This window comes from Nelusetta ayraudi, unplaced genomic scaffold (genome assembly GCF_046127955.1).
Source record: "Nelusetta ayraudi isolate G7.1 ecotype Tasmania unplaced genomic scaffold, CSIRO-AGI_Nayr_v1 ptg000060l, whole genome shotgun sequence".
NCBI lineage: Eukaryota > Metazoa > Chordata > Actinopteri > Tetraodontiformes > Monacanthidae > Nelusetta > Nelusetta ayraudi.
This window is the reverse complement of record NW_027466110.1, coordinates 6,911,440-6,939,310: the sequence shown is the minus strand read 5'-3', so window position 1 is coordinate 6,939,310 and position 27,871 is coordinate 6,911,440. Positions and strand designations below refer to the sequence as shown.

The window sequence follows — 27,871 nt, the reverse complement described above, 5'->3', positions numbered from 1 at the left end:
CACTGACCCTTTAACATGAGCTCTGCCTCCTTCCCTTTCACCCCGGCTTTTACGGCCCCGTGTAAATCTCCCGGCGGTAACACAAGCTTGTCAGCCCCCCTTTTATTTTTTCTTTCTTTCTTTTCAACGCATTTGTCCTCGCGGAAGATTCAAAGAGGGAAGAAGGACGGGGAGGGAGGGTGGAGTGGGGGGGGGGGGGGTTGTGTTTGTCAGCCAACGGATCTCCAGACTGGAAATTGATTGAAACAGGCCGAGGGATGATCAAAAAGGGAGAAAGTCCGGAGCGAAACCTTAGACATGGGAACAGGCTGGACACTCGAGCGGGCAAGAAAAGAAGGCCCCTCTCAGATGAAAGGCGCTCGTCCATCAATAAGTCATTAAAGGCAGCAGAAGTGTAGAGCGAGAGGGAGCGAGAGAGTGCCGACCATGAGCGTCGCCTGCGCCGGCCGATGCGGCGCTCGCCCCAAAAATGAATGAGAGATTTTGGTTTTAATCAGAGGAAATCTAACAAGGTAGTAATGAGGACCATCTGGTGGATTTCATTTTTATGGCATCAACTGACTTTTACTTACGATGCGGGTTATCAGGGCGGGGTGGGTGGAAAGTTGCACGCTGCAGGGCCTTCCTTGTTTGCTCTCAGGCTGAACCGCAGCGGAGGTCAGCGAGCGCTCAGGCTGAGCTCTTCCTTTTTTATAGCGTAACACCCGGCAATAAAATACCACCCCGGAGCACTCGCTCAGGTTTACATCTTCAGGGCTGCCTGTGCTGCGCTTCTAGAACAGTGAGAGCTACATCGATGGACGAGCGCCGCAGCATTTTCGGTCCCGCTGAAGGAGGTTGGGGGTGATGATGATGATGATGCGTCTGAGGCAGCGACCGCTTGCACAGGTGGTCTGAAGCAGCCCGCAGCTGGCTGGCTGGCTGTGATCAATCCTGGTTAGGGATGAGCTAATGTCACATGACCAAAAACAGGAGCCCTCCAGGGAGGGAGACGCGCCTAATGAAATTGGACGGAAATGGATTTTTGGATTTATTGCCGTTTACCAAAGAGCCAATTGAACGTGTCGGATGGATGAACTTTATATATCTGTCACATTGAAGCGGAAAAATCTTATTTGTCACCGTGTGCCACTGTGTTTAAAGAAACTGCTCGCCAAAATCAGCTGAGAATAAAGTAAAACAGCAGCTGTGTTTGGAGTAAAGTCCTGGCCACAGTAAATACACTGTGTATGAACGCCAGGAATCGCATCATGGCGGTCGGGCTTTGATTTAACTTACTCATCAAGCAGAGAGAACTCTGAAGGACCATTTTTTACACAGTAGATAAATAGATATTAAAGTCCCTCAGGGTCCATTAAAACCAGTCTAACCCCGCTTGTGATTGTTTAGGGTGTTTAAGTCACAATGTGGGATTATCGCACTCAGCATGCTTTGTTGTGTTATTATCACGCTTAAAAAAAAAGCCTTTTGTTGAGACTCTCAGATTGGGAATGGCCTCCTTCAGTAACGGCACTTTGGTGGAAACTCATCATCATCTGACTGACTTTCACTCTGAGCCCAGTAACGATTTGCAACACCTTTGTTCCAGCAACTGCGCGGCAAAAAAACAAAGTCTTTGTACGAACGTCGTCTCCTTTCAGCCGTCAGCTCGGGGTCAATTTAACTCCTGACTGTCGGAACCTCTTTATGGCTCCTGCGCTTGTTAAGGGCTTTAATGACTTGAAGTTCCCTGAACAAATAGAGAGAGAGAGAGAGAGAGAGAGAGAGAGAGAGAGAGAGAGAGAGAGAGAGAGAGAGAGAGAGAGAGAGAGAGACGGCGAAGAGGTCACAAGGTTTCCCCCCTCGCTCTTTCACTGAAGGCTCAGTTTTGTTTGTTTGTTTGGAGGGTTACTTGACCCACAGAGCACGACCTAATTGTGGATTAGCGACCTCGACAGACCCAACGACCCTCAGAAGTAGTGAAATCTTTCCCCAATTAGATACATTCACAGCTGATTTTTGCATGTGTTACTCTGTCGATAGTTTTGTTTTGTTTTTTGTTTTTGTTTCCTCAGGCAAGGTTTACAGAATGCAGAGATAAACAGGAGTCAGATTCCTTGTTTGTGTGTAGAAATTTAGTCAGTAAAGTTAGTTCTGATTGTGATTGATTGGTGTTTGAGTTGTGGTTTTGTGTGTGTGTGTGTGTGTGTGTGTGTGTGTGTGTGTGTGTATCAGGTCTTTGTGGATTCTGTCAGTTAACTGCTACTGCTGTCCCTCCTAAATGCATCAAACAAACACATTTTTAGTATTTTTTATTTTATAAATTGTAATCATAATGTTGGCAAGTTTACTCTTATCTCTGGCCATCCTACGTATGTAGCAAAAGATTATAATATCAACACATTATCCAAAAGCGTGGAAAGTGGAATGCGTAGGAAGGTTTGGGGGTTTCTTTTTTCAGGTGGCTGGTGATGCAACTTCATTCTGCAATTTCCGCTTTTGAAGCCGCAGCTCCAGCGAGCCCCCTGAAACGCTGGATGTGGGCAGGAGTCACTCATCCATCCCCGGTGGATGTGAGCTTGCTGCGCTAAAGCGATGCATCATGAATAAGTGGCAGTAGGAGAACGCTGTTAGCGGCTCTTTTCCTGCCTTGTGAGCAGCTAATGGTGCAGAGAGCACATCCCGGTGGGGGGAGGCAAACACGCTGCGGCCCCGCCGCCGCGCCAGATGTGCTGTCAGCTCCGCATTGTCAGCGGCAACAAAGCACACATACCAAGCCGGCCGGGCTGGTATTCAAATTCGGAATGAGACGAGTCTGCCGCTCCTGTATGACGCTCCTGCTGCTCGCCTCCCGCCCGCCTACTCCTGGGCGCGACAAAACTCTCCTCTTGTTCTACATTTTCAGGGGTTTTTTTTGTGAAAAAAAAAACATCTGTCAGCAGACAACATAATGCTCCCATCAAATGCCGCTCATTTTGGGAAATTTACACGGGAGCGCAGCACCAACCTCCACAGGAAGTGGCAGATGGGCGCAATGGTCATGGAGAAAACAGGTGAATTTAAGTGAGAGAAAAAAATTTTCATTAGAAACTTTTCATTTTACATTCAGTGAGAGTGCAGCAGAGGCCATCTGTCCTCAGTGGCGGCGACAATGACCAGATCAGAGACTCCCTGCTAATGAGGCTCCTCTGCTGTGAAGATTCCCTCTTGCTGCTGTCAAACAGCCTCTTCAGCCACTCCACTCATTATCTTACACACTCCAGCCTAAAAACCCTCCCGGACCACTTTTCACAAGCGGCGTAGCGCCGATGACCTAATCACCTGTGGCCCATTTCAGCAACTCGCCACCACGGCCGTGCACGTGTGCGCCAGCTGGGACTTGACGGCATCCGTTGCTCAAGCGGCTATGACTAAGCGCTCCAAGTGTTTTTGTTCAGTCTGACGCAGGGCCCCCGCGGCACGAGGCGACGAGACGCAAACAAAGTCTATGCGCAACATCTTTTTTTTGATGGTTTGTCTTTTATATTTCCTTTTTTTTTAATCTCTCACACAAGTCTGCAATTAGGGAAGTGCAAGCGGAGGGAAAGTGCGCCTCGTGATTCCTCCTCATGGGGTCGTGGGTGTGTGCGCAAGGGCGCGTTTCAGCTTATTGATCCTGGCTGTGGACTTCTGTAGGCGTCTACCAGGGGGGCCGTCAGTCATCGGCGGCAAGGGGGAAGTGACGGTTTGCTGTGCGTGCGTGGAGCAGACGGCGGCGCGTGGGTTCACGACGAGTTCGCCCTGTTTTGTTCCCGTCGACAAAACAAAGCCGACTTGTTTTTCTCGCCGTCTCTCGTGCTGTCTGTCTCTCCTGGCAGATCAGACTCCCGTACCGCCGTCTCCGTGAGCAGAAAAACCTTTTCACTTCCATTCAAGGCATTCACAAGACAAGGTGGTTAATAATTAAGACGTTACAAAGTCTGACTTGCCCAGATGAGAAATCATCAGCCCAGCCAATAAAAGGCTGCTGTTTGAGAGGGGGGCTGTCGGTGTCAAAGGCAGTTCACTATTACTTTTGTTTTGTTTGAAGATTCCAGGACACCGTTGCACGCAAAATATACACGCAATAATTCTCGCCTCAGCGGTGCAAAAGTTTGGATTAGGTTTTGAGTCTCCGACGAGAGCATCTGCTATGGAGCCACGGCGCGCATTGTGTTATTAAAGGGCAAGAACAAGAAAAAAAAACGGAGACAGCCCGGAGATGGATCGAAGCAGCGACGTGCGTGATAGAAAGTTGATTTATGGCGCCTCGCTGCGCCGCCTGCGCACCACAAAGCAGCCGTGCTCTTATTATCTCCGCGGGCGAAGCGGAGAGACGGTTCTGGAGCTCGATGACGGGTCGCTGTGGACGGGGAGAGGTGAGGGCCCGACGCACACAGTGGGAATGATGAGCCTTCACCTGGAGCTCCGTCGGAGTGATCAGCTGACAGGTGCAGGACCAGCCTGTGGCTCCTGCCTCTGGCCAATGGTTGTCACCGCTACCGTCTTACCGCACGTGCACGAAGGTGAAACGGTGAAAGTGGGCCGCATATTGAGGGCCAGTGCAGCTTTTTGTGACCTGATAACCAGGCGGCAGGTGTGTGCGTCTCTTTGCGTGTGCTGTATGTGCCCAGTCAATTCTCTCTGTGTCTGGATTGTACATCCTGTGTGGTGAGATGAGACACAATTTTGCTTTCCGGCTTTGCAGTTTCGTTTAGATCTTTTAGTCTAGATGGGCGTAACAAAAAAAGGTTCCATCACACAATGATCAGATTTTTCTCTCTGGGTCCACAGATTTATGTTCCCAACAAATATGAAATATTTTCTCTCTCTCTCACTCTCTCTCTCTATCGGTATGTGTGTATGTGTGTGTGGGTTTTAAAAGCCTACACGGCATCACACACAAGCCAATGAAAGTGAGCATTATTACTATTATTATTAAAATAAGGGAAGCAGGTGCATGTGCTGACAGATACGTTGGCGAGTATGAGTCACGTCTCCTCACTGATGGACCCCACCCCTCCACCATCCACCCCCACCCAGACAACTTTCCCTTCTCTTTTCTAACACGGTCATACTACTGATCCCTTATCTTGTGACAAACGATGTGCGCAAATGTTGTCACCGGGTTATTTTTTTCCCACCATATTAACAGATTTCACAAGCTGTGTAGTGACATTGGTGCTCATTGGGAAACTTTCCCCCAGCCTTTTGGGGGAAGTAAACCGTTGTCTCTTTATAGCTGCCAAACCGTTCGATGACATTTGCTAGTCAGGTGCCGACTTTATTTCTGATGTTTTTATTTTGTCTCTGAAAAGGTAAAAGCGAAGACACTGCTCGACAGCAGCAGCGACGGTAAGAATGAGAAAAGAGCCTGAGGGGAGCTGGTGGACGGAGGCAGCAGATGTGAGCAGTGATTCACAACAGGTTTGCCACTTTTGTGTTATGGGCTCGTATAGAACAAACAGAGGAGGTGGAAGTCTTCTGTAACTGAATGGGTTGCCATGGCAATAGACGATGAAATACAGAGATAACATAGACCTTGGAGGCTTGAGCCTTGGAGCCTTGATTCTCGAACACACTTTTGAGGATTTGGAGAAGAAAAAAACAAAGGGGAACGAACAATTTCTTTGTATTTTTTTTAAATGTTTAGATTTTTGCGTTTTTATCATGAGGAAACACAAACTAAACCTCAGCCCTCAGCTGTTTGTGCAGATTCTCCACTCTTTGTGATCTGGTAGATATTGACGTTGTTTCTCTTCCCTCAGATGTCTTTGAAGAAATGGAAAAAGTGCATGTATATCAGTAAACACGTGGACGGCCGCGCGTCACATGCCCCTTTTTATCTCTGACCCTTTTTTGGGTCGAACAAACAGTGGTCAGCGGCAGCGGTCATGATGGGAAACAGGAACTCTTGTTTGTGTTTGTTTGGGTCAGGATGGTTCAGCGCCCGACGAGACTGAAGTGCCGTCAGCAGTTTTTCTTTCCAAAATGCTTTAGTCACAATGGCATCAGGAGACCTGCAGTCACCAGACCTGAAGACTTTTCCAAGACGCTGCCACTTCATCTCCAATCGGTGCGGCTGTATTACTAGTTTCACTGCCTCGGCTGACACGTGTCCGCCCCCTAATGTGCTCGGGGTGTTTGAAGTGGAGCCGCCTCCTGCACTTCCTGTTTTAGCATCTGCCGATATATATTTCAAAGCCCCCCTAATTTTGTCAGATTACATATAAAACCAGATGGAACGCTCCCGTGGGGGGGGACAGATCGGGGACCCCCTCCTTAATTCTATTACTCTGTGTTCACTCACTCGGCCGCATGCACACAAACACAAGAGGACAGGACACGAGCAGCCGCAGCACAGAGGCGGGTCCTTGTCCAGTGCCCCAACAGTCTCCCCCAGCCTCCCCGAGGGCAAGAGGCCCATGATGGATCAGACATTGATTTGATTTGAAGTGAGCGTGAAAGCTGCCGCCCCGTGCCCTCTGCCACAGGGGTGGACGCTGATTGAGGAATGGCTGTCTGGAGGGTTGGTGCAGGAAACTGTAAGTGGACAGGCCGGAATCCCGCCGCAAAACAATCACCTTTTGTGCAGAAATCGGCCCCTCGAAAATGGATTGTTGATTCACGAGGTGGAAGTGAGAGGCGAGGACCAGCTGCCAGTCACTGCGCCAACTGTTCCCTGTGACCAGTTGGCAGAACTGCCGTCGACTTCATCTGCTTTATGCGCTGTTGTTGGTCTTTTTGGTTTGTTTGTTTGTTTGTTTGTTTGTTTTTCAAATGCTGATTCAAGATTTAAAGAGTCACAGAGGTTTTGTTTGTCCCTCTGGGGGCAGTTAAAACAGAACAGCTTGTACGTCGAGACATTGAGGTACAATAAAGAGAACAAACAGTTTGGAGAGGACAGACTTTTTCCAACTACTGACACATGAGCAAAGTGCATCATGGAAAAAGTTAGAATTCAGTGCTAGAATTCATTGATGATGAAGCATTGTGATACAAAAAAAAAGAAGTCTGCATTTACGTATCTGGACCGTTGAAAAAACTTTCGGGTTGAATATTTTCAACACCTTACTGTGGTTGGCAGCAAAATAAAAGGTCATGAGGGCTGGAAATTCCACACGAACAGCTATGAGAATGGATGTAATCACACAGGTATGTTGCAGATGCAGACTGCACATGGTACTATCAAATGCCGACATCTCCGTGCAGCCAATGATGAATCAGCTTGTTTAAAAGACATTAATGATATGTTCTGGACCTTAGTATGGCCTCCCATTGTATTGGCTCTGACAACTTCTTGATAACCAGCTTCACAATGCAGCCATTAGCTTTGTTTACAACACATAGACAGCTACCAAGGCGACTGAGAGGAAGTGTGTGTGTGTGTGTGTGTGTGTGTGTGTTGCACCTGCAGTTGTGTCTGGGTGTTTTTAAAACAAAAAAAAAAACCCACAGCCAAACATTAGGCTAGGCTTTGATCAAGAAAAGTCAAAACCACGAAACAACCTGGTCAAAGGGCCCAAGTTCAGCTCGGCACAATCACCACAGGTAACTTTCAGGGCCCAGAGGTACGTCAGCGAATGTGCAGGTGCCACCTGAACAGCATTTTTTCCCCCCCTTGTAGAAAAACAAAGTAAAACAGAGCCTCGGTCTCAGTTTCGATTCAGAAAAACTGCATTGAAAGTCCCTAAGCAACAAGGTGGGAAAGCAAATGCAAACAAATGAACCTCAGGGCAACTGTGGGACATGTCGCCTCTCGCTTGTTGTGCAATAAGCACTTGAAAATACGTAAAAAAAAAAAAAACCTTTATCTGGATGGTAGTCAAAGGTAAACAGTGAATCACAGCGTAGCGCTCTGCTCTGCTCTCACCAGCCACCTCATGTTATTGATGATAACCCAGCGCCTTTGTTGACACTCCTGATAATGACACCTTCTGCCCGCTACCCTGGGGTGGGGGGTGGGGGGGTCCTCTCAGGCTGAGACAGCTCAAAGCAGATATCCAAGTGTCTCCGCGCTGCGCGCCAGATAATGATCAGTCCGGACAAGACGAGTTCACAGACGCCGGCTCCCACCTGAGGCCTGAAACTCAGTCTGTCCCCAGAGAGCCCAAAACTGTGTGAGAACGGCCGGCCGGCCGCTTGGCTGTCTGAGCTGCTGCAGGATGAAACCCACCGCCGCACCCGGCTGCTGTTAATAACCATTTTAATGGATTGTTCCTTGGTGTTATTTTTGGAAGCCGGCGGTGTTTTGATGGACCTGCCTGAGGTCGAGTGGATAGCACGCAACAACTTCCTGTGCGTCTAATGAGAACAGACAGACTCTTCCGGCAGACGCAGGATCGGAAAATAAACATGGAAGCGAACAGCACCTGTCAAATCCTGATCAATGGACTTCCTGTGGGAATATACAGCGCTATTGGTATGCACACTGAGTGACCCATCCTATTTCCTGTCATAAACACCTCTCACCACCGGCCTACTGAATAAGGCAACAAAAAAAAAAAAGAAAGAGTCAGAGGACCGGATACTGGTCCAGGCTCAGCAAAGCCAGAAGTATTATTTACTCCACATCTTTGTTTACATAAAAACACAATAATCCTCACAGATTTGGGGCAGTGGAGGCAGGGGGGGCCGAGGTCTGTATCAGTGGAGGGATCTCCAGTGTTTGCGGTCTAAAGAAGAAGGAGGAGAGGGGGAAAAAAGAGAGGAATTCAATTGTGCCAAGGAAAATAAAGCCAAAGGCAGTGGAGTGCAAGGGCCTGCAGCTCCCGTGCGGGTGCTTTTAGGATTCAAGCGAAGAGTTGGCTGGAGGACGAAACTCTATCATCCAGCCGAGGGAGCACAGGGGCCTCGGTTTGTTGAGCAACAAATCGGGTATCTTTATAATTATTTATTTTTGGGAAATTCACAGTAGTCCCTCCCTGTCGCCTTCAATGCAGACAGCAGAGGAGTGAAACTCTGCACTTTTTCCCTGCGCGTTATGTTTTCCTCGCTTCAGAAGAGTAACACACGTCTGGGAGACAAAAGAGAGACGCGTTTATTTCCACATTCTCGGCGTAAGCTGCAAATCTCTGCGCCAATAGAAAAAAAGACACTTGGCAAAGCACCTTTATTTACCCCAGGTACGGCAGAAAAGTTGGCAGTGAGTTTGATTGCCTTCACGACGGGCTCCAGCGCGATGAGCAGACAGTGATTAACTCGTGTGACTCATCATTACTGAAATGAAAAACAAGTCTATTTTTTTCTTTTGCAGCTTTACCTTAATGCATCACAATTTTTGCGTGCGAGTGGTTCGGGGACGGCTGGGGAGACGCCAGTCTCTCCGGTAGGAAAGAAGGGGGGGAAAAACTGTAAAACAACAGTTTGTTTTCTGCTGGCTTCAGGCGATCCACCGCAGACGGGTGTCATCTTTCAGACGAGGGAGGGGCGGCCGAGCGGCGCGGCGCTGTTCCGCGTCCCTCTGGCTGCCGCTGATCGATGTTCCTCCAGCAGCAACGCTTCATTCTGGGGCTCCGGCTCGCGGACAGCAGGCCGTGTCACCCCAGACCACCGCCTTATGTCACCCGTCACCAGGAGCTGTGTCCACCAATGGGAAGGCTTGTTGACAAAACTCCAGCTTGTCAGTTAGCTTTTTTTTTTTGCAGGGTCTGAATAATGAATGGAAGTTTGCCTCCTTGTGCAGAGAGGCCCCATAAATCAGCGGTAAAAGCAAAAGTGCCAAAGGCTACAGAGGTTTTTTTAATGTGCGGGGCCTCTGGGGAAAGGCTAAAATGTCAGGTTGTACTTGAATAATGTGACGCTGAGAGATAACGCTCAAAGGGACAGTCACCAAGATTAAAAATACATATTTTCCCGCCTTGCTCACAGCGTTTTGTTTTTTTCCCATCCATTTAGACTGTCTTTTCTAAGAACACAAGACATGTGCCTACACTGGAATGGAACTAGACCCACACTTGGTGTAGCAACTTTTATTTACCTAATTTTGACCATCCACTCATCTACCGGAGTTTACCTGTTGCACAATATCGACCCCGTCGCTTCCATGGCAACAGAACAATTGCAGACGCCACGCTGGCTAATGAGGCGGGGCTCAGGTGCTCAGCGGCAGCGCAGTTGGCTTGTGTGTGGAGACAATAAACAGGTGTAGCAGACAAATTAGCATAGCTTGTTGAGTTAAAAAAAATATATATGCACAATTTACCTGCAGCTGCATTTTTAAAAAAAGAAAAAACCTTCTGCGTGGGGAGCTAGTAGTATTATGATGTTTACACTAGAAAGTGATGTCACATAGCATTTATGTGCGTTGCTGTCTGGTGTCTAATTCACTGGCTGTTGTGTATGCTAATCTCCCTACCCTCCACCCTTCCATCCTGAGTGGAACCATTGGCACACACACATTCTTGACATGGTGTCAGTCAATGTCATATAGCGGTAGATGGATGGATCAGATCCATGATAACATAGCCCATTGGAATCGGCGCCCAAATTTAATTAACAGGAAAGACAGAAATAAAGAGGGCATTCCTCTCCCATGCAATGTTGCGGACCTACTCTCTCATTTATTGTTGCTCAAAACAGTGATTAAATCCTGTGCAGGGGGTGCACAGGCTGGTTTGCCTTGGGGTGTTCGCGCAGTGCCCAGCTATGACATACTGCAGCTGAACAATTTTTCCCATGACCCAAGTAAATTCTGCTCAACATTGTTGCAGAAAAAAAGGCCTAGAAAGAAACAATGAAGGACTGAAGCATCAAGTACAATCCTGATGGTTCAAACACTGTAGTGAAATACTTTTATTTGTCTTGTTTCCAGTAGAGGGGAAAAATACCTTGTGTGTACGTGCATGAAAAAAAAATCCTATTTATCCGCTGGTCAGATAAAGTGCTGTAATATTTTCTCAGGACATTTGACAGGAGGACTAAGGAGGCGGTTCAGCTCGCCAGCAGGTCCCCGGTCACCCGACTCTGCAGAGCTTATCTGCTCTCATCTTGGCCCATTGTCCTCGTTATCTGAGCTGATCAGGGCTGAGCTGAGCCTCAGCGCTCGTTCTGGGGCTCCTCCACCTTCCACTGGGGCCAGATGTCGAGGACCTTCACCTGCGGAGAGCCTGAAAGAGCACTTGCTGTGATCTTCTGTCACATACAAATGCGTTGTGGGGCCCACAGGCTGCCGAGGTAACAAAAAAGTGAAGGAGCGCTTGAAAAAAAAAGAGAGAAAAAAAGAGCATTCAAAATGTGGTGACATTAACAGAGCAGTCTTTTTTTTTATTTTGGCTAATGAGCTGCAGGACTGAAGGCTTCTCTGCTCTGCTTTTACGTATTGAAAATGATACAAGTGACAAACAGGGGTTGTAACGATGCTGGAGCCCTTTTCCTCCATCAGCAACCAAAAAACCACAGTGGAGACGTTGGTGTAAAAAGGAAGAAGGGAACTCCGGCTGCCTTTATCTACTACTCATACAACACAGCCTTCCTATGCAACGGGCCACATCGGGACTTTGCTTTGGGCCACTGCCACAAGACAATTTATAGTTCTTGGCTCCAACAGCTCGACGGCTCCGTCACCCGTTTCTTTCTTTCTCTCTCTTTCTCTTGCTAACTGGAAACGCTCTTGGATAAATGTAAAAATAAACCAGTCGATGCCCACCAACGGCGCAGAGGAGAGGATGAGCAATGTGTTCCAGGGAAAGAACAAAATGAATCCAAGAAAGATAAAAAAAAAAATAAAAAAAAAGCTCACATTTAGATTTTTTTTTTTTTTTTACATGAGGTTGCTCATACTAGCAGTTTAACAAATAGATTCTAAACTATTTTGTCAAAGGGCTGTTGTGAAGTGTGTTGAGATGAGTGGAGTGGGGGAGCCATGTGAAGGGGCTGATCGGTTCAGTGTGTAATGGAATTTTTTGCACTACTGTCAACATTGAAGGTCTGTTCACTCCGGGAAAGTAGAACCGAACCCAAACCAGCCAACCGAAGATACAGCCGAGGCAATACAAACCTTTAACTCGTCTGTGTAAATAAAAATTGCTGTGATTTAATTGGACCCAATTTTACTGAGAAGTGGTGGTGTGACCTAAACGAGGGTCAAGAAAAAAAAATCTCTCTCTTTTTTTTCCTGAGTGAGCCAACAACGCTCGCAGCACTGCGGAGTTCCAGTAGGAAGTTTAAGAGGGTGCCGTCCAAAGATAAGGGCAAAGCTTTTGTCTTAAAAGTGCTTCTATTGTTCCAACGCAAGACCTTTCTTCAAACACAAACATTTAGGCAAACAAGCCCAAAGCGGATGCTTTTACTCTTTTTTTTTTTCTTTTTGGGAAACGGCATCGTAATATTAGCTCGTGCCAACTTTGTGCGGCAGAGGCACTTTCCGCCCACTCTGGCAGCTCCAGCACGTCTCCCACATTTCAGTTTTATATCTCAATATCACTCCTTCTGCTGTTTTCCCCGCCGAGGCGGCGCGGCACTGTGTCTTGAAGGGCAGCAGACAAAACCAAAGTGAAGGATGGGAGAGAAGGAGGAATGAAGGTTCTTGGCTGAGGACTGCAGACATCCCCCTCCCCCACCCTCACCTCCACCCCAGACTATCACACCGCCGATGATGTGATGGAAAAACACGAGCACCCCGATGGAGCCTTGGCTGATAGATAGATAAAGAAGTTGTGCATTCCTGCGCGAATAATGAACATAACTCTGCACATAAACATGCAGGCGCATTCAGATCAAGTTGAGTCCTAGAAAAACAATATTAAAAAAAAAGGTCCCTAAATCCAGTGCATACTACAAAGTTGTTGGACCTAAACGGCAAGGATGACAGTGTGTGGGCTGTAATGAGAGATGGGACGGCGGTGTGGTTGAGCAGGGAGTGCTTTAAAAACTTACACAAACACGACCCTCTCGTCTTCGACAAACACCGGGAGTCTGCATGTATTGACAAGCGCGCGCCGCTCATAGGCACTGAGCTGAGAGACGCGCGGCACTTTCCAAAGCTCAGACAGGAGATTACAGGTATTAAAGATAACCTTAGACGTTTGGCTCATTCACGGGGCTACACCCTGGGCTCATCTGCAATAACAATGGGCTGGATGTTATTTTCAATGTGTTGTAAAAGACGAAGGAGGAGAGAGAGAAGAAAAAAAAGAAAAGGCAAGTGAAGGTTATATTTGAACAACGGCGGGTATCATTATGAGAAATGATCCCGTGCCGACTTGCTGAGGCGGCCAGGATGAGTTGGAAATGGAGGCCTGGGGAGCGCTGCTGCTGCTGCTCATTCTTCTTTTTTTTATCTCTCCGCCATTCTCCCAACTCATTTCAATAGCCATTCTTCGCTGGAGAGGCCCCTCCGCTGCAATTCACACTTGTTGTGATTTGTATTCTAAGTAGCTCACAGATCCTTTGTATTCCGGAACGATAGCAATCTGAATCCTTGCACCGACTGTGGAGGCGGCATATATCCTGCTGAAGCCAGAGGAGGCAAGGAGGGGTGGGGGTGTTTAATTAATCATGAGGAGTAATATCTCTTCTGCTAGAATCCTACAAAACTTTAAGCTCCATGTACACACACAGACCCCCCGCGGATGATGGAGGATCAATCTGCGAAAACAGATCAATCGCCCCCAAAAGCTCCGAGGCACAGCACAAAAGTTTGCAACGAGCTTAAAAGTCATGCATGTGGGGATGATTTTACAATAAATCATAATGTCAGCTGCTGAACGCGAGATTAGAGAGAACATTTCCATGCAAAAAATGTACAAGAATTCCAAAAAAAGAAGCAGAAGTAGAACTGGGACATGGAACTTTTCCTTTGGGGTTTTATCATGTTCCTTTGAATTTAAATGAATTGACAAATCAGTCTTTTAAATGACCGATTAACAGTCTTAGTCATTGATGTATTTGTTGATTTTTTTTTTTTACGATGGTGAAAACATTAAACAAAGCAAGGTTGTGAACGTGAGATGTGAGAGTATCAACCCTCTCACCATGGCCAGTGAATTATTTTAAAACAAGATTCAACCTTTGTAAATATCTGGGGGTTTATGCAAAGACATTCTGAAATGAAAAAAGAAGTCCAAAAATGTACCAAAAAATATCAAGAAAATAAGTCAGCGGGAATCCCCCCACTTCCCCCGTTCCTGTGAAGCGAAAGTGATTTATAGGATGGTGAGAGAAAAATTGCATTACTGTATGCATTCCAGCACGCAGATGAAAACCAAGTTGTGTGTGCCGCCTGATAAAAAAAAAGAACAACCGTCTGCGGCTGAGACACGTTGATAACAGCGTCATACCAATACAGTGGCCTTTCTCCAAGCTGCACAGTCCTCCTGTTCCTCTCCTCAGGAGCCCGAGTGCAGGATTAGTCTACTGCCGCGGTGATAACGCCTTCATTCAAAGCCCAGTCACCTTTTTTTTATGGATATGTGTGTGTGGACACCAGAGCGGCTCTCCCTATAACGCAGTCCATCTCGTTATCATCACTGAGCCCCAGCTGTGAATTAAATCCCTTCATCCCCTGCAGACACACATTGATCTTATTCTAAACTTAATAAATCATGCCCCCCCCCAACCCTGCCTTCTCATATCAGGAGATTGAGTTTGTGTCAGGTGCTTGGAAAGAACATTATGCAAATGTTCATATAAAAATACAAAAAAAAAACCAACAGCCCTCAGATTAATTTCAAACGCTTAACCAGAGTATTTTCCAGGACAATGCAATGAGTCAATGTTTGAGCCGCACACTGAGCCACAAGAGACTGCTTGTCGTTTCTTTCTTTCTTTCTTTTTTAAATACTCGTCTGTGTTCCTTTTTTTTTCTGAGTCACCCCATGAGAGCAATCGATGAACTTCCTCATCGTCGCTACGCTCAACTGTCTTTTCATCAGAACAAGAGAGTGATTTTTTTCAGCCTGACTCTGGGAGGTTTAGGGGACTTTTTTCAAGCTGTGAGGTACGGTAAATGACTTTTTAGCTCTGATTCTTCTGGAATCATCAAAAAAAAACGAAACGAAAGGCACAACAATGAATGTCTTTTTGAGTTAACAAACACTGCAGGGTTTACTTTGGCCCCCGTCCATGAAGTAGCAGTGATCCTTCGTGGACACGTGTCGCCTTGTGAGTCATTTTGAGACATCCCTAAACGCCAGGCAACCGACTCACTGAATCGATTTCTGCTCATATATCAAAGGCATGAGGCTGCACTCGCACGCCACACGGAGGATATTCAGTTTCAAGCAGACGTCAGCACCGAGCAAAGGCGGGGACTGCGGTGCGTCTCGGGATCTCTCATCACTCGGCGCCTCAACTGAAATCAGAGGGTTCCAAGAAGTTGCGTCGAGGCTTAGAAAGTCATTTGATAGAAATCCCACTTTTATTGGGTGTTTTGGGGCCTTCTACCCAGATCCACTGGGGGTCATTGAGCAGCGCAGACGAAGCGGCACTCGAGAAGTGACAAGAGTGTGTTTAAAAGCGAGAACAGATTCGGTCCTGGGTGATTAAAACTGTCATCAGGCGCAGTCAAAGGGTGATTTGTAAGGAGAAAAACGAGGCCGGAAGGAGACACTCAGTGGCCAATTTAAACGTCATTTAGAATGAATGAGCGGGGAGGTGTGAGTGTTGGGCGGCTGAGCTTCTATCAAAATGTATGATGCCCAAATTGCTCTGACTTTTCAAGGATAAATAGGTGATGATCAAATGCAGGTGATTTACTGAACTTCGCATCATTTTTTTATTTGCTGTGAAAAAAAAGTCTTCAGATTTTGCTGACTAAATGACTGCGCAGTTCGTTTGAAGTGACCTTAATGTGACTTGAGGCATTATTAAATTTCTTCAAGAAAAGCAGCAGCCTTGGGCTGGTGCATTACAGCTCCTGAAACTCTTTGAGCGCATTTTTGTCTAATAGCAATCATTTACTTTTTGCAAAGAGGACCCCAAGGCATCCAGGAATCAACATCATATCTAACAATCCAGATCCATGTGGGTCTCATCTTGACGTTATGAAATACCACATCAAAGTTGGGGACGAATAAAGGCTCTTTTCCTGTCTGGTTAACCTTTATAATGCCACTTGGGTTTGTTTGTCTCTCTCTCTCTCTCTCTCTCTCTCTCTCTCTCTCTCTCTGTCTCTCTGTTCCTCTTCTTCTTTTAAAACTTGTAAACAAAATCCCCTGGTTTTCAAACAGGTTCTTGCGAGCAGAGAGTTTCACAAAAGTGACGCCCCATCGTGTCTTCGCAGGGGAGAGCCGTTAGTTTTATAGCGCTGCCGTTTTGGGAGGCGATCGAAGCTCTTCCTTCTTGTGGGCGGGGTCACAAACGCATTTATGTAGTGGGGGACCCGCGTGCAGTTCCACCGACTCACACACACGCGAGCGCACACACAGATAACGTCGCTCACACACGCATAGTGGTGCCGAAGTCACGCAAGCCGATCATGGAGTCCGTGGAAGTGAGTTTATGTTTCTCATTTTGTCTGAAAACTGTTCTCTTTTTGTTTTGTGTTTCCTTGGCGAACTTTGTTTCTGCTTTTTACAGTTTTCATCATTCATCTGTTATCATTATTTTGAGCAATTTCTATACTCCGTATGTGTTAATCACACTGCACGATTGACAGTTAAACTGCCCTTAACCTGGTAAGCAAACAGTAATATAAGATAGAAAGGTGTGCAAACACAAGGTTTTGTTTGTTGTTTGTTGTTTGTTTTTTTTCTCGTTTTAAGACTTGTGTTTTTTTTTTCAACTTTGCATTTAAAGTTTTGTGAGTTATTGCAATTGGCTTTCAGTTCATTGTTTAACATTTTTTTCCATTTTTCTTTTAGTACAAGATTACATTTGACATGTACGACAATTTCACTGAGGATTTTGAGGAGCTGTCCGACATGGTCAACGACTCCTTTGAGGAGCGATGTTACACGGATTCCAGCCGAGACTTCAACAAGATTTTCCTGCCCACGGTTTACGGATTAATATTCATCCTGGGGATCATCGGCAACGGGCTGGTGATTGTGGTCATGGGCTACCAGAAGAAGGTCAAGACGATGACTGACAAGTACCGCCTGCATCTCTCGGTGGCCGACCTGCTGTTTGTGCTCACGCTGCCCTTCTGGGCCGTGGACGCGGCCAGCAGCTGGTATTTTGGAGGTTTCATGTGCGTGTCCGTGAACATGATCTACACCATCAACCTGTACAGCAGCGTGTTCATCCTGGCCTTCATCAGCCTGGACAGGTACCTCGCGGTGATGCGACCCACCGACAGCCACGTGACCAGGCAGACCCTGGCCAACAAGGTCATCTATCTGGCTGTCTGGCTCCCCGCCGCCGCTCTCACCGTGCCCGACCTGGTCTTTGCAAGGACACAGAGCAAAGAGGTGTTTGTCATAGGCCACGATGAGCAGACTAAAGACTCCAGGGTCATCTGTCAGCGCTTCTACCCGGAAAATAGCAACGTATGGACCGCTGTGTTTCACCTCCAGCACGTTCTGGTCGGCTTCATGCTTCCCGGTCTGGTCATCCTCGTCTGCTACTGCATCATCATCAGCCGGTTGTCGCAAGGCGTCAGGGTCCACCAGCTGAAGAAGAAGGTGCTGAAGACTACGATCATCCTCATTGTGTGTTTCTTCTCGTGCTGGCTGCCCTACTGCCTCGGCCTGTTCGTGGACACCCTTGTGATGCTGAACGTGCTCTCACCCACCTGTGAAATGGTACAAGTGCTGGAGAAATGGATTTCTATCACCGAGGCTCTGGCCTATTTCCACTGCTGCCTGAATCCTATTCTGTATGCCTTCCTGGGAGTTAAGTTCAAGAAGTCTGCCAAGAGTGCGCTGACCATCAGCAGCAAATCCAGTCAGAAAGCGACTCTCATGTCTAAAAAGCGAGGGCCAATTTCGTCCGTGTCCACCGAGTCCGAGTCCTCAAGTGCTTTGCACAGTTAACGGCCATGCTGAGAATCTGGAACTGCTTTTTTTTTTTTTTACATTTCAAAGGACTTAAGATGTACAAATGTAAAAAAAGAGTTTATACACTTTTATTTGTATGCCTTGTTTACTGCAACTGTGTGTTTTTATATTTTTGCCGTTAATGCCTTTTTTTTTTTTACGTTTTACTTGTCAAAAGCTGTTTTCATGCCGTGTTTCTATCCATTCAGCCTAACAATCGAGATCTGTTTTTTTTTTCCCCCTTCATCTAAACCCTCTGCCTTTTCAAATCAAAGATGGGAACAAACTAAAGCCATTTTTCTATTTTCAGGGAAGGTAGCTACTCTTGTAAATTTGTACATATTTTGTAGCATTTCTTGTGTGCGCACTTAAGCTGAATGCCAATGTTGTAGCTGTTATTTATTATGTCTTTAAACACTGGAGGTTTAATAAAAATAAGAAACCAAAAAGCTAGAAACTGCATGCTGCTTGTTTTTTTATTGTGTAAAATGTTGGTTTTGTAAGGTAGTAAATAAAGAAATTGAATGAATCTCATGATGACTGTGTTGGTTGCATTTTCAGCAGCTCCTCCTCTAATCTAAAGGTGGGGGTGGGGGAGGTGTTTGTGTGTCTGTGTGTGTTGGAGAGAAGAAAGGCGGGGGTTGTCTCTAAACACAAATGTCTCCACCTGATCCAACTAAAAACCAGAAGGAGAAGAGAGCAGACCGGCCCTGTAATTGCAGGAACATCTGTGCACTTTTACATCTTAAGCAGCCGCCGCACAAAAGCTAAAATCTTTGGACATAATTAGCGCCCATATGGCTGCTTAATAAGGAAAATGACACGTTAAGTTCCCCTTTGACCAGTTGTCTTTCTTTTCAATTTACCAGAAATACTGCCTTCATTGTGTTGGACTTGTAAACAAGCATTATCCTCCCTCGCTTCACAGGGCTGGTCAATAGGTCAAGTTGCAAGACAAAAATAGTTGAATGCAGTTTATGTGTTCCATCAATGCAAATCAATTGGCTTGTCTGTGTTGAGCACTAATGCAGTAAATCTTTGACAATACATCTGTAAGAAGGTCAATGACAAGACAAAACATGGAATTTTTTAACTTTTGTTGACATGCACATAGTCGCATCAGTCATTCCACAAGCTCAAGCTTCATCTGCTGTAGATTTAATCAGGGTTACGCTGGTGGCTGAGGGACAAGTTGCAGGCCAAAGGAAGCTAGTAACAAAGAAAGAAGGAGGTCGTCAGGTGACCACTGTGCAGCGTGCTGCTTCCATTCATTCAAGAGCTCCAATGGAGATGCATTTCCATTACTTTACTTGCTGAAAAGGTGCGAAGTCCCCTCTTCTGACGACAAGTGTGATGGGTAATTCAAGGTCTGGTGACCAGCAGTGGAGCCGGGATAAAACAATAGGTGCTTTTTTTCAATTGGAAATGATCCCAGACAATTCGGGATTAGCATAGGAGCTTCACTGACCCGCTTTAAACTGGGATGAATCTGCAGTCAGTGGATCGAGGTGTTCAGATAAATCCTCCATGTTTGCTTTTTTTTCTGTCATGACTGTAAACACTTAGAATTTAAATTAAAACACTGTTGAGAATTTTTAATTGTTTCTTTCATCTAAGTGTTGTTTCGAGGAACGCATTAAAAATTCAGGGTATATATATTTTTTTCTTATCTTTAAAAAATTCAATGTCTGCTTAAAACAAGGCAGTTCTGGGTTATCAATGCAATTTTATGTTGTTTCACTCGTTTTAGTGAGTGCTATGGCTTTTAAAAGGTGCATACCACCATAAAAAGAAATGGACATTTCTGTTTCCCAAATTGTCCATTTGAGCAAACAAAAAGTATTTATATGCCCCTTGAGATTTAATCCTTGAGTGCACAATGGCTCCCTGTCATTAATATTTAAAGGTTTTCATTTCCAAAATACCCGCTTCCCCCCAAAAAAGACCCTAACGCCATAAAGCTCAACACTGACTCGCCTGAGATAAAAGTGTTTATTTTCCTCTGGACAAACAGTTAATAATCTCACAGTACTGACGCCGTGCCTTTGCAGAGCAGAATCCCATCTTCCTGTGCAGTGTTGTGAGTAATTCAACCGCTCTGGCTGATGATATATTAGTGAAAACAAACTTGTGTGTGTATGTTACAGATGTGAAGTGTTTCTTGTTTGCTTTTTGGGTGAAAGGGCAAAGCTGTTCAAGTGGACAGGAAATAGCTCCCACCACCGATTCTTGACCAGCTGACACACTGTGACTTGACTCCTTGGTCCAGTCATCTTGTATCCCAACTGCAGTTGGTGCCGAGTTGAGCAAAGTTTGGTAGCGACACCATATACATGTAATGTGAATTGAGAAACGTATGGAATATTGTTGACAATTTAACGGAGGCAGTAGTGTCAAACAGCACAGGTTCCTTTTGGGGGCGGTGACCTGCTCCACTAACATCCACTTACATTGTTTTGTTTGAAAAGTGAGCAGCAGGAAGGCTGCTTCCTGCCATGGGTTCGCCTGTGACCAACAGCCTGAGAAAAGCTTTGATGACCCCCCGCTGCATTCCCAACGGCATGGCCGTCTCTGCATAGGTCACCGAATACCTGGACGCACACAGTGTGACCAACCAAAGGTGCGAAAGCAATTTCATGGTGTGTTATATGAGCGCTCATGTGTGAGCCTGAAAAAAGCCCACACAGGCAGCAGTCTTGCCATGATCCTGGAGAAAAACCATTGGACAAAGTTGTTATAAAGTATAAACAAACCTTCTTCTTTTTTTTTTTAAGTGTGTCTGTCATCTTATTTAGCCTTTCAAACAAATAAAATATTTCCTTGTGCATCAAGTTGACCACATTATTTATTAGATATTCCGTTACACAGTTTTTGTCCTAACATAATTAAATGTCTATTTTTTAAATGTATTTTTGTAAATATTCTTTAAAAACGTGAAAACATCGCATTGCGCGATGGAGGTGTACTGTATTTCTGTAATTTATTTTCCAGCTGAAATAATCGTGAATATATGTGACCATGCATTTCCCATGAAGCGGTTTTCCGCCACCTGGATGTGTCAAGAAGTGATCCGGAACTCCTTTTCAACGGGTTGTTTCTACCGGAACCTTTAAGCGTCCTCTGATGTGTGCCCCGGCAAAACAGGTCCTTCCTTCCAGTGCTCTCGCACGCTGTGAACAGCTGATGTTGTCGTACATCTCTGCGTGACAGCCGAGAAACGTATTGTCTTCCCTCTCCAAGAAAACAACTCGACATGACTAAAGAGGAAGTTAAAGGGTAAGAATGGCGCACAGACGTGCTTTGTCGTGACTGACTTCTCACACAGTCGCCATCGCGCAACGTTTTGAAGCAGGCGTGTGTGAGCAGCGCTGGTTAGCAGCTAGCTGGCTAGCGTTAGCCCAACTTGGTAACATATTGCATCATCTGACAGCAGACTAAGATTTATTAAGACAAAATCAAGTTTGACACACAACGCGGTGCAAGTTGCGATGTGAGTGTATTTACTCAAATGTGACCTCCATTTGGCTTTCAACATTCAAATTAATGGAGTGTACGTTTTCAAACGGCTTATGAAAGTCAGTGACTAATTTGCGAGAGAGAAAAAAATTGCATCAGGTTTATTTTTTTTTTGTCTATGTGTTTATTTTTTGCTGAGAACAACCCATAAAATAGGCATTGCTTGCATGTATCTACTCATAAATCAATGGAACATTAAGATCTGAATTGCAAAAGCTAAATTTAGTATTGCAATAAAAATTGTTGTTGTTGGATTGTAAACATCATTTCCAAATTAACTCATCATATGCGTGACACATGATTTACAAATCTTGGAGAGTTAGGGAAACGCAAAACCTTGGTCGAGGTCGAGTTTGAGTTTCAGCAAACTCCACTCGGCTCCTGGAAGTTTTTCCTCAGGCACGTTTTTTAGTAAGGGGAGAAAGGAGCCAATGCTTGAAGGTATGAACATTTATGTGTAGTTTACGTGGGTTAAATGCTCATCTATGTTTTGCTGTGGTGTAAATGCATTGGTCACAGAATGAAGTATTGAACCTTACAGTGAAATACAGGCAGCAGAACAAACAAAATGCACAATGCAACAACACTGAAATAAGTATTCCTCATTAACTGATTTTAAGTAACCCGAAAACTCATTGGTTTTATTTATTTGGGTTGTCTGCATTGATTGTTTTGTTTTGTTTTAATTCAACAATGTTAGAGACTTGCTTTCTTGATGTACTTGATGACACTGTCACACAAGGACTTATCATGTTTTATGTGAGCACTTGCAATATAGATTTATTGCCCCTTCATTTGATACCACTCCTTTTGGAATAGTTCCAATATGTTGTCTGTTAGAAAACCCTGATAAACACTTTCGTGTTCAAACATCTGCGCATTACTAGTCAGAATTCACATTGTAAAAGATAATTGAAGGCAACACATTTTGTTTGCAAATGGAACTAATAGCGATTGTGCATGTTTGAGGGTAGCTGTTCCACACAGTTGAAATTGAGCTCCTATGCCTTGGGGCAAGCAGATCTAGTTTTTACACATTGGACTGGTTGGTCTGCCTCTTCATCAACCAACTTCATTTTTGGTGCGACAGTAATCAAGGTTCACAACAGGGCATCAAAATTGTTTAGCAGTTAGTCACCTGCAGTATACACCTGTCTTAGGATTTCCAACTTGAGTGCTACCAAATTGTTACTGGAAAAATGAGGCTTATTTTTTTCCAGGACAGTAAATATTGTTAAAACATGTATAACTACCTACTTTTCTTCTGAAGCAAGATTTTTGTATTTTGTGCATGTTCAGACTTTATTGCTATTTAAAGTTGCCCTCTGGCCCTTGTTATTTCCTGCGGCAGCTGGCATGTTGCTCATCGACTTCCGTCAGGTCTAGACACCTGGTCATTGAAACAAGACAAACAGCAGCACTCTCCTTCAGCTGCCGGCTTCATTATCGTTTAATGAATGCAACTCTGAATCATATCATAAAACTCAGTTTCTCCTTTTTTTCAAAAAAAACAAAAACAAAACATATTTTTTTCACCTTTTTTATTAAATGGTTTGGTGTCTCACGTAATTATAACTAGGCTACAGAAATTCTGATTTAATGAGGAGAATAATGGAGACAATTAAAACAGAAATTGCTGTTATCTAATTGTAACAAATAGCTGATCTACAGATACACACGCACAGCAACACTTTATTATTCAACGTTATTTGATGAGACCAAATAAACTTCATTGTAGTAGGAGTTTGAGCTCCAAAATGTAGTGGTGCACATCAAAAAATCGATGTACATTTTTAAATTTCTAGTTATCCTACATATTTATATAAAGCAGCATCACCCAAATCAAGATATATGAATCAGTATTACACGGTCTTGCTAGCTGTGAGGTTAGATCCTGACTGTTTTATTCTCGAGTGCAGAGTCGTATATTTCACCAGACCATTAGGGTTGGTGTTACTGCAGAACAATCCTGCTTCATAGACAAAAGTCACAGGCTTATCAGCATTGTTGTCGGTGTCGAATAGCAGTCAGATTTAGCAAATAAAGGCATCTTAACTTTCAGATAAGACTTTAATGTTATCATAATCGGATAATCTTTAGCCTTCACAAATTTTAAACAGGATTAGATTGTCGCTGAGACGGCAGTCCTCCTAAACTACAGTTGTGCCTGGACTTAATCTCGCTTTGCAGCGTCTCCGCTTTCAGCTACATTCCATCACCCATCTTTCTATTCACACGGGCGACTGTTTCCCTATTCTTTTCCGTGAGGGGCCAACAATGGGATTAAAAGGTAGCGTCGACTTGAAAGCTGGAGGTGATGACAGCTCGGGATAAATTTTCCCAGGCGGTCAACAACAACTCCCTCCCGGGACGCAGGAGGAATAGAAGGTGGAAGTCGACTTTGGTGTTTATGTTGTGTGCCTCTTCCTGCTGCAGAGCGGCGACGGAGGAGGAGCAGGCCCAGTCCAAGAAAGGCCTGAAGAAACAGCAGAAGGAAGCGGAGAAAGCGGCAAAGAAGGCTGAGAAACAGGCTAAACTGGTCAGTGCGCGTCTGCGTGTGAGTGCGCGTGTGTCCATACATCCGACGCCCCCTCTTCCAGCTGTTAGGGGTAAATGCGCTGCTGTGTGGGCATTGTGAGTCCAGAAGGGACGTGGAGCCACAGGAGGGCCAAGAGTGTCCATTGTTTAAGTATTCCTGCAACTTTTGACTTTGTTTATGTCTCTTGCCAAACAAAGTTCTATTTTTTTCCCCCTATTTTCTCACGTCCACATTCGCTGCACACCATGTTTTGTGGGTGCGTGAGCTGCTTGTTTATGTCAGTCACCTTTAATCTGATTAGATTGACACGGAGACAAGGGACAAGTGTAGTTTGAGAGAGTATCCTAAAGTAACACTTCTCAAATTGCTCAGTATTAAATTTAGACTCAAAAATGTGCCTTGTATGGTGAGTATGAGGCTGAGATTGCTTAAATGCTTAGTCTAGAATATATGTAGGCATTACATAAGTTGTGTTGCTGTCGTGGATCCAGAACTAGTCCAGTGTGGTCATGCAAGTTACCCTGTTCTTTGTATTACACAGCCACCGCTGATTAAAATCTATTTAATGTGCCTCCCTGCTCCAGTCGTGTTTTACAGATGTACTAATGTTTGGTCGCGTCGTCTTAGTCGATTTCCTGAAAGTTACGGCCCGGGGTTGGGAAGTAATTAAACAAAGTTGCAGCGAGTTAAAACGCAGTGTGATGTTTGAAGTCTGTGTACTCAGCATTTGGGATAATCTTTCAGATGCTGTTCAACACAATTAACAGTTTGGATATTTGATCATATTCATTGAGGAGATAAAGGCAAAGCCTTCAGATTATTATTGGGACTTGTGTCATCTCACTGAACCTTTTATCTACAATGCTGGGCTAATTAGCTGTTGCTGTGGCCCAGTTTAAGTCCTCCTTTTTTTTTTTTTTTATTGCTGAAACAAAGTTCTTCCCGCTGATTTCATCCAGTCAGCATGTTGCGCTGAGCGCAGCAGGTGTGTTAATGTTTCATTGAGCCGGCCGGGGCCGCCTTTATCAGTTTGTCCCAGCGGGTATCTCGATGGAGAAGAGACCTTAAAAAGTGATATGAAAGAGGTGATTGTAAGGTGTGCGTGCATGTGCACTTTTCCTCCTTGCGTTGGCACTCGCCAAATAAGGCTCTCCTGCGCTGGTTGGCTGCGTTGCCACTTCCCCTGGTCTCTATTCACTCGGTCACGAGCGGCGCTATCATCCATCATGTGACTGGCTTATCATATCCAGGTTGGCTGATTTCAATTCTCTTTGCTGCCACCAGCCATTCCCCACACACACCAATATCAATTTGCATAGGAAATAGGGAAAAGTTAGTTTGCCCGAGACGGCATCTCATCCCGGCCCGGCAAGTCGTTTGCACAGGAGTCTGCGCAGAGATGAAGAATCTGTCCACTCACAGGGTTTCTATTTGAAAGCAATATCTCCTCCTGCCATTACTCATTGTCTGTGATGTGCCGGAGCAACGTGTCGCGGCGCTCCCACTCTCCACCGCATCTCGGCTTTGGCTCCAGGACTCAGCTGAGATGTATAAATTTCACCCCAATTCGCCAACACCATCAAATAAAAACACCATTTGCACGACTTCTAAATGCAACCCCCCCCCATCCCCCACACACAATTATTTTAATGTATAATCCCGTCTTTAGCTGCTCTTCACTGACTCTTTGCCTCTTTGCGTTTCAGGCTGCTGAACAACAAAGCTCAGAGGAAGATGTAAGTGTCATCTCCCGATCACAGCACTCGTCCTCCGGCCCCGCTGCGTTTGATGCCCATTGTACCTTGACACCTTTGCCGCAGTTTGTATGCAAATACCTGCAGCTCCATCCAAAGATTGCGATACACCTCATTATCTGTTCTGTCGATCTGCTATCTCTAATGTAGCAGACAGACTGACGCTAAGGAAATCAAAATAACAGGCGTCGGAGCGCCGGGAGCGGCGCAATGATTTTGGTTGCTTTTGATTGAAAAACTGCTCCAGGCGGCTAAGATGTGATTTTGTTTTCTCAGGACTTTGCTAAGGACCGATATGGTGTCCCAGCGATGGTCCAGTCCCAAGAAAAACTGGGTTAGTATGAGAGCTTCAGTCAGTGCAGTCTTCCTGTCCTCCACTTTTATCTTATTCTAGTGGCCATAGTGTTTGCCTCTCTTAGATGTCTCTGTTTAATTACAGTGTGACCCCAGACAATTTTGTCTATTATAAAAAAAAATTCTTGTTGTGTTTTTTTTTTTTTTTACTTGGAAACTTTTATATTATTTATTTCACAATTTACTGGTGTTAAGAGTTTTTCCGCTGATTAATTGTGTTCCTCTGATGGACTGGAATCCCGGGCTCACAAATGAAGATCTCTAAGAGACTACTGTATAATTTGTGGCCTCTTAATTTGAGGTTGACACTTTCTTCGCGCGTCGTGCGAGTGTTGAAACATTGCACGGGAGGATTGCGGCGGCGATGATAACGGCGGCCGTTCCCGGTGCCGTTTGTGCGATTGCTCCCGGTCGGACCTGTCGAGGTCGTCCGTCTGTCTGGGTGCTCTTTCGGCTCCAGTTGCAGCGAACAAAGTGGTGCCTCGCTCACCTGCATGCCAAACTGAACACAGCCTCCGGGCCCCTGGGGGGTGGGGGGGGGGGGTGGTATTAGAGGGCTGAGGGCTTTCATGTGGGTTTGACGCAGCTGCCTTTTCTGGGCTGTAGCCTCGGAGTCTGGCCCTCTGCTCACCGCAGGTAGCGAGGTTAAGTCATACCTCTGAGTGACACAGGTGAAACAAGAGCCAATTTGTCATATTACCAGCAGAGAATAGACGAGTCAGACAGCTTTTCAGCAGGGCCTCCTCGTGTGTTTTATTTATTAGGGCACGTCTGTAATTTGAGCGTTTTATTGTAAGTACGTCTCTGCATGCACATGCTTGCTTATTCACATTTCTGTCTGTCTTTTCCTTGCCCCGTGGGTATCGGCAGGGGTGAAGAGGTGGGGATGAGAGGGCCTTTTGAAGTAACACTGTGTGCTTGTGCGCATGTCTGTGTGTGTGTCTGTGTGAGACAGAAAGGACCTTGGTGCGTGTCCAGGACCTCACCCCGGAGAAAGCCGACCAGCTGATCTGGTTGCGTGCCCGAGTCCACACCAGCAGGGCCAAAGGTGAGTTCATGTCTGTCTGTCTGTCTGTCTGTCTGTCTGTCTGTCTCTCTCTCTCTCTCTCTCTCTTTCTCTCTTTCTCTCTCTCTCTCTCTCTCTCTCTCCCTCTCCATCTCTCTCTCTCCCCCTTTTTGTTCTCCAAGAGTCTTTTGTGCCAGACACACAAACAGCGGTGATGCGATGACCCCCTGCGCCGCGCTGTGGTGCACCGTATGAAATGTCTGAAAGTTCCCCCTCCCCGGGGCATCGCTCCCTTTTTTCCCCCTGAACAGAGCAAATCAAAGCAGTGCCGGTGTGTCTGACTTGCTTTCGTGTTCCCCGTGAACCCTCCACACTACCCTCTGGTCATTGAAGTCTTCGGCTTTTATCACATTTACTAAAAGTTCTGTTCCGTCCAGCTGCACGGACGCTGGCTTGCGCCGACGCTTCCTCGTCCTTCAGACGGTGCAGACGCTGAGCAGTTTCTTTCTTTCCACTCCCTCAACGTCAGCCGAGTGAAGTCTGACAACTGGAGGGTGTTTCTGATAGTGTTGCCAGACTTGCATGTTGCTGCCAGTGTGTAGATAACCTCTGGATTTGTGGGGTTCCTGGGTTTACAGAACGCCTGAAGCTCGACTGTAAAAAGAAACTCGTGCCAAGCGAGTTGTTGAGTTTCTGTGTGAAACACGAAGGTCTCGATTGGTTCCCTGGTCGTTTCCTTTTGGAGATAACCTTCCGAGTTACTTCCCCTCCACTCGTGTCTGCCTTC

At 45.7% G+C, this 27,871-nt stretch overlaps 2 protein-coding genes and 1 long non-coding RNA gene across 4 annotated transcripts in view; all 3 read left to right on the top strand.

Moving 5' to 3' along the window:
• Nucleotides 1–3,432: 3,432 nt before the first annotated feature.
• LOC142897699 (uncharacterized) lies at nt 3,433–6,892 on the top strand. The gene is made up of 2 exons (XR_012928478.1): nt 3,433–5,424; nt 5,766–6,892. It is a non-coding gene; the product is annotated as an uncharacterized LOC142897699 (long non-coding RNA).
• Nucleotides 6,893–16,269: 9,377 nt separating this feature from the next.
• Nucleotides 16,270–18,449, top strand: cxcr4b (chemokine (C-X-C motif), receptor 4b). Its single transcript, XM_076039874.1, has 2 exons — nt 16,270–16,429; nt 16,800–18,449. Exons 1-2 carry the CDS (start codon nt 16,415–16,417, stop codon nt 17,910–17,912), a joined length of 1,128 nt encoding a protein of 375 aa, XP_075895989.1. The 5' UTR covers nt 16,270–16,414; the 3' UTR covers nt 17,913–18,449.
• Nucleotides 18,450–21,055: 2,606 nt separating this feature from the next.
• The window catches only part of dars1 (aspartyl-tRNA synthetase 1), a 23,851-nt gene continuing 17,035 nt past the window's right edge, over nt 21,056–27,871 (top strand). The window contains exons 1-5 of one of the 2 annotated variants that reach the window (XM_076039810.1): nt 21,056–21,191; nt 23,868–23,970; nt 25,677–25,706; nt 26,001–26,058; nt 27,034–27,126. In XM_076039810.1, the coding sequence (XP_075895925.1) occupies nt 21,169–21,191; nt 23,868–23,970; nt 25,677–25,706; nt 26,001–26,058; nt 27,034–27,126 (307 nt within the window). In that variant the 5' untranslated portion in view covers nt 21,056–21,168. Of the gene's footprint in view, nt 21,211–23,867; nt 23,971–25,676; nt 25,707–26,000; nt 26,059–27,033; nt 27,127–27,871 lie in introns of both variants that reach the window. The other variant, XM_076039811.1, reaches the window with a different exon arrangement.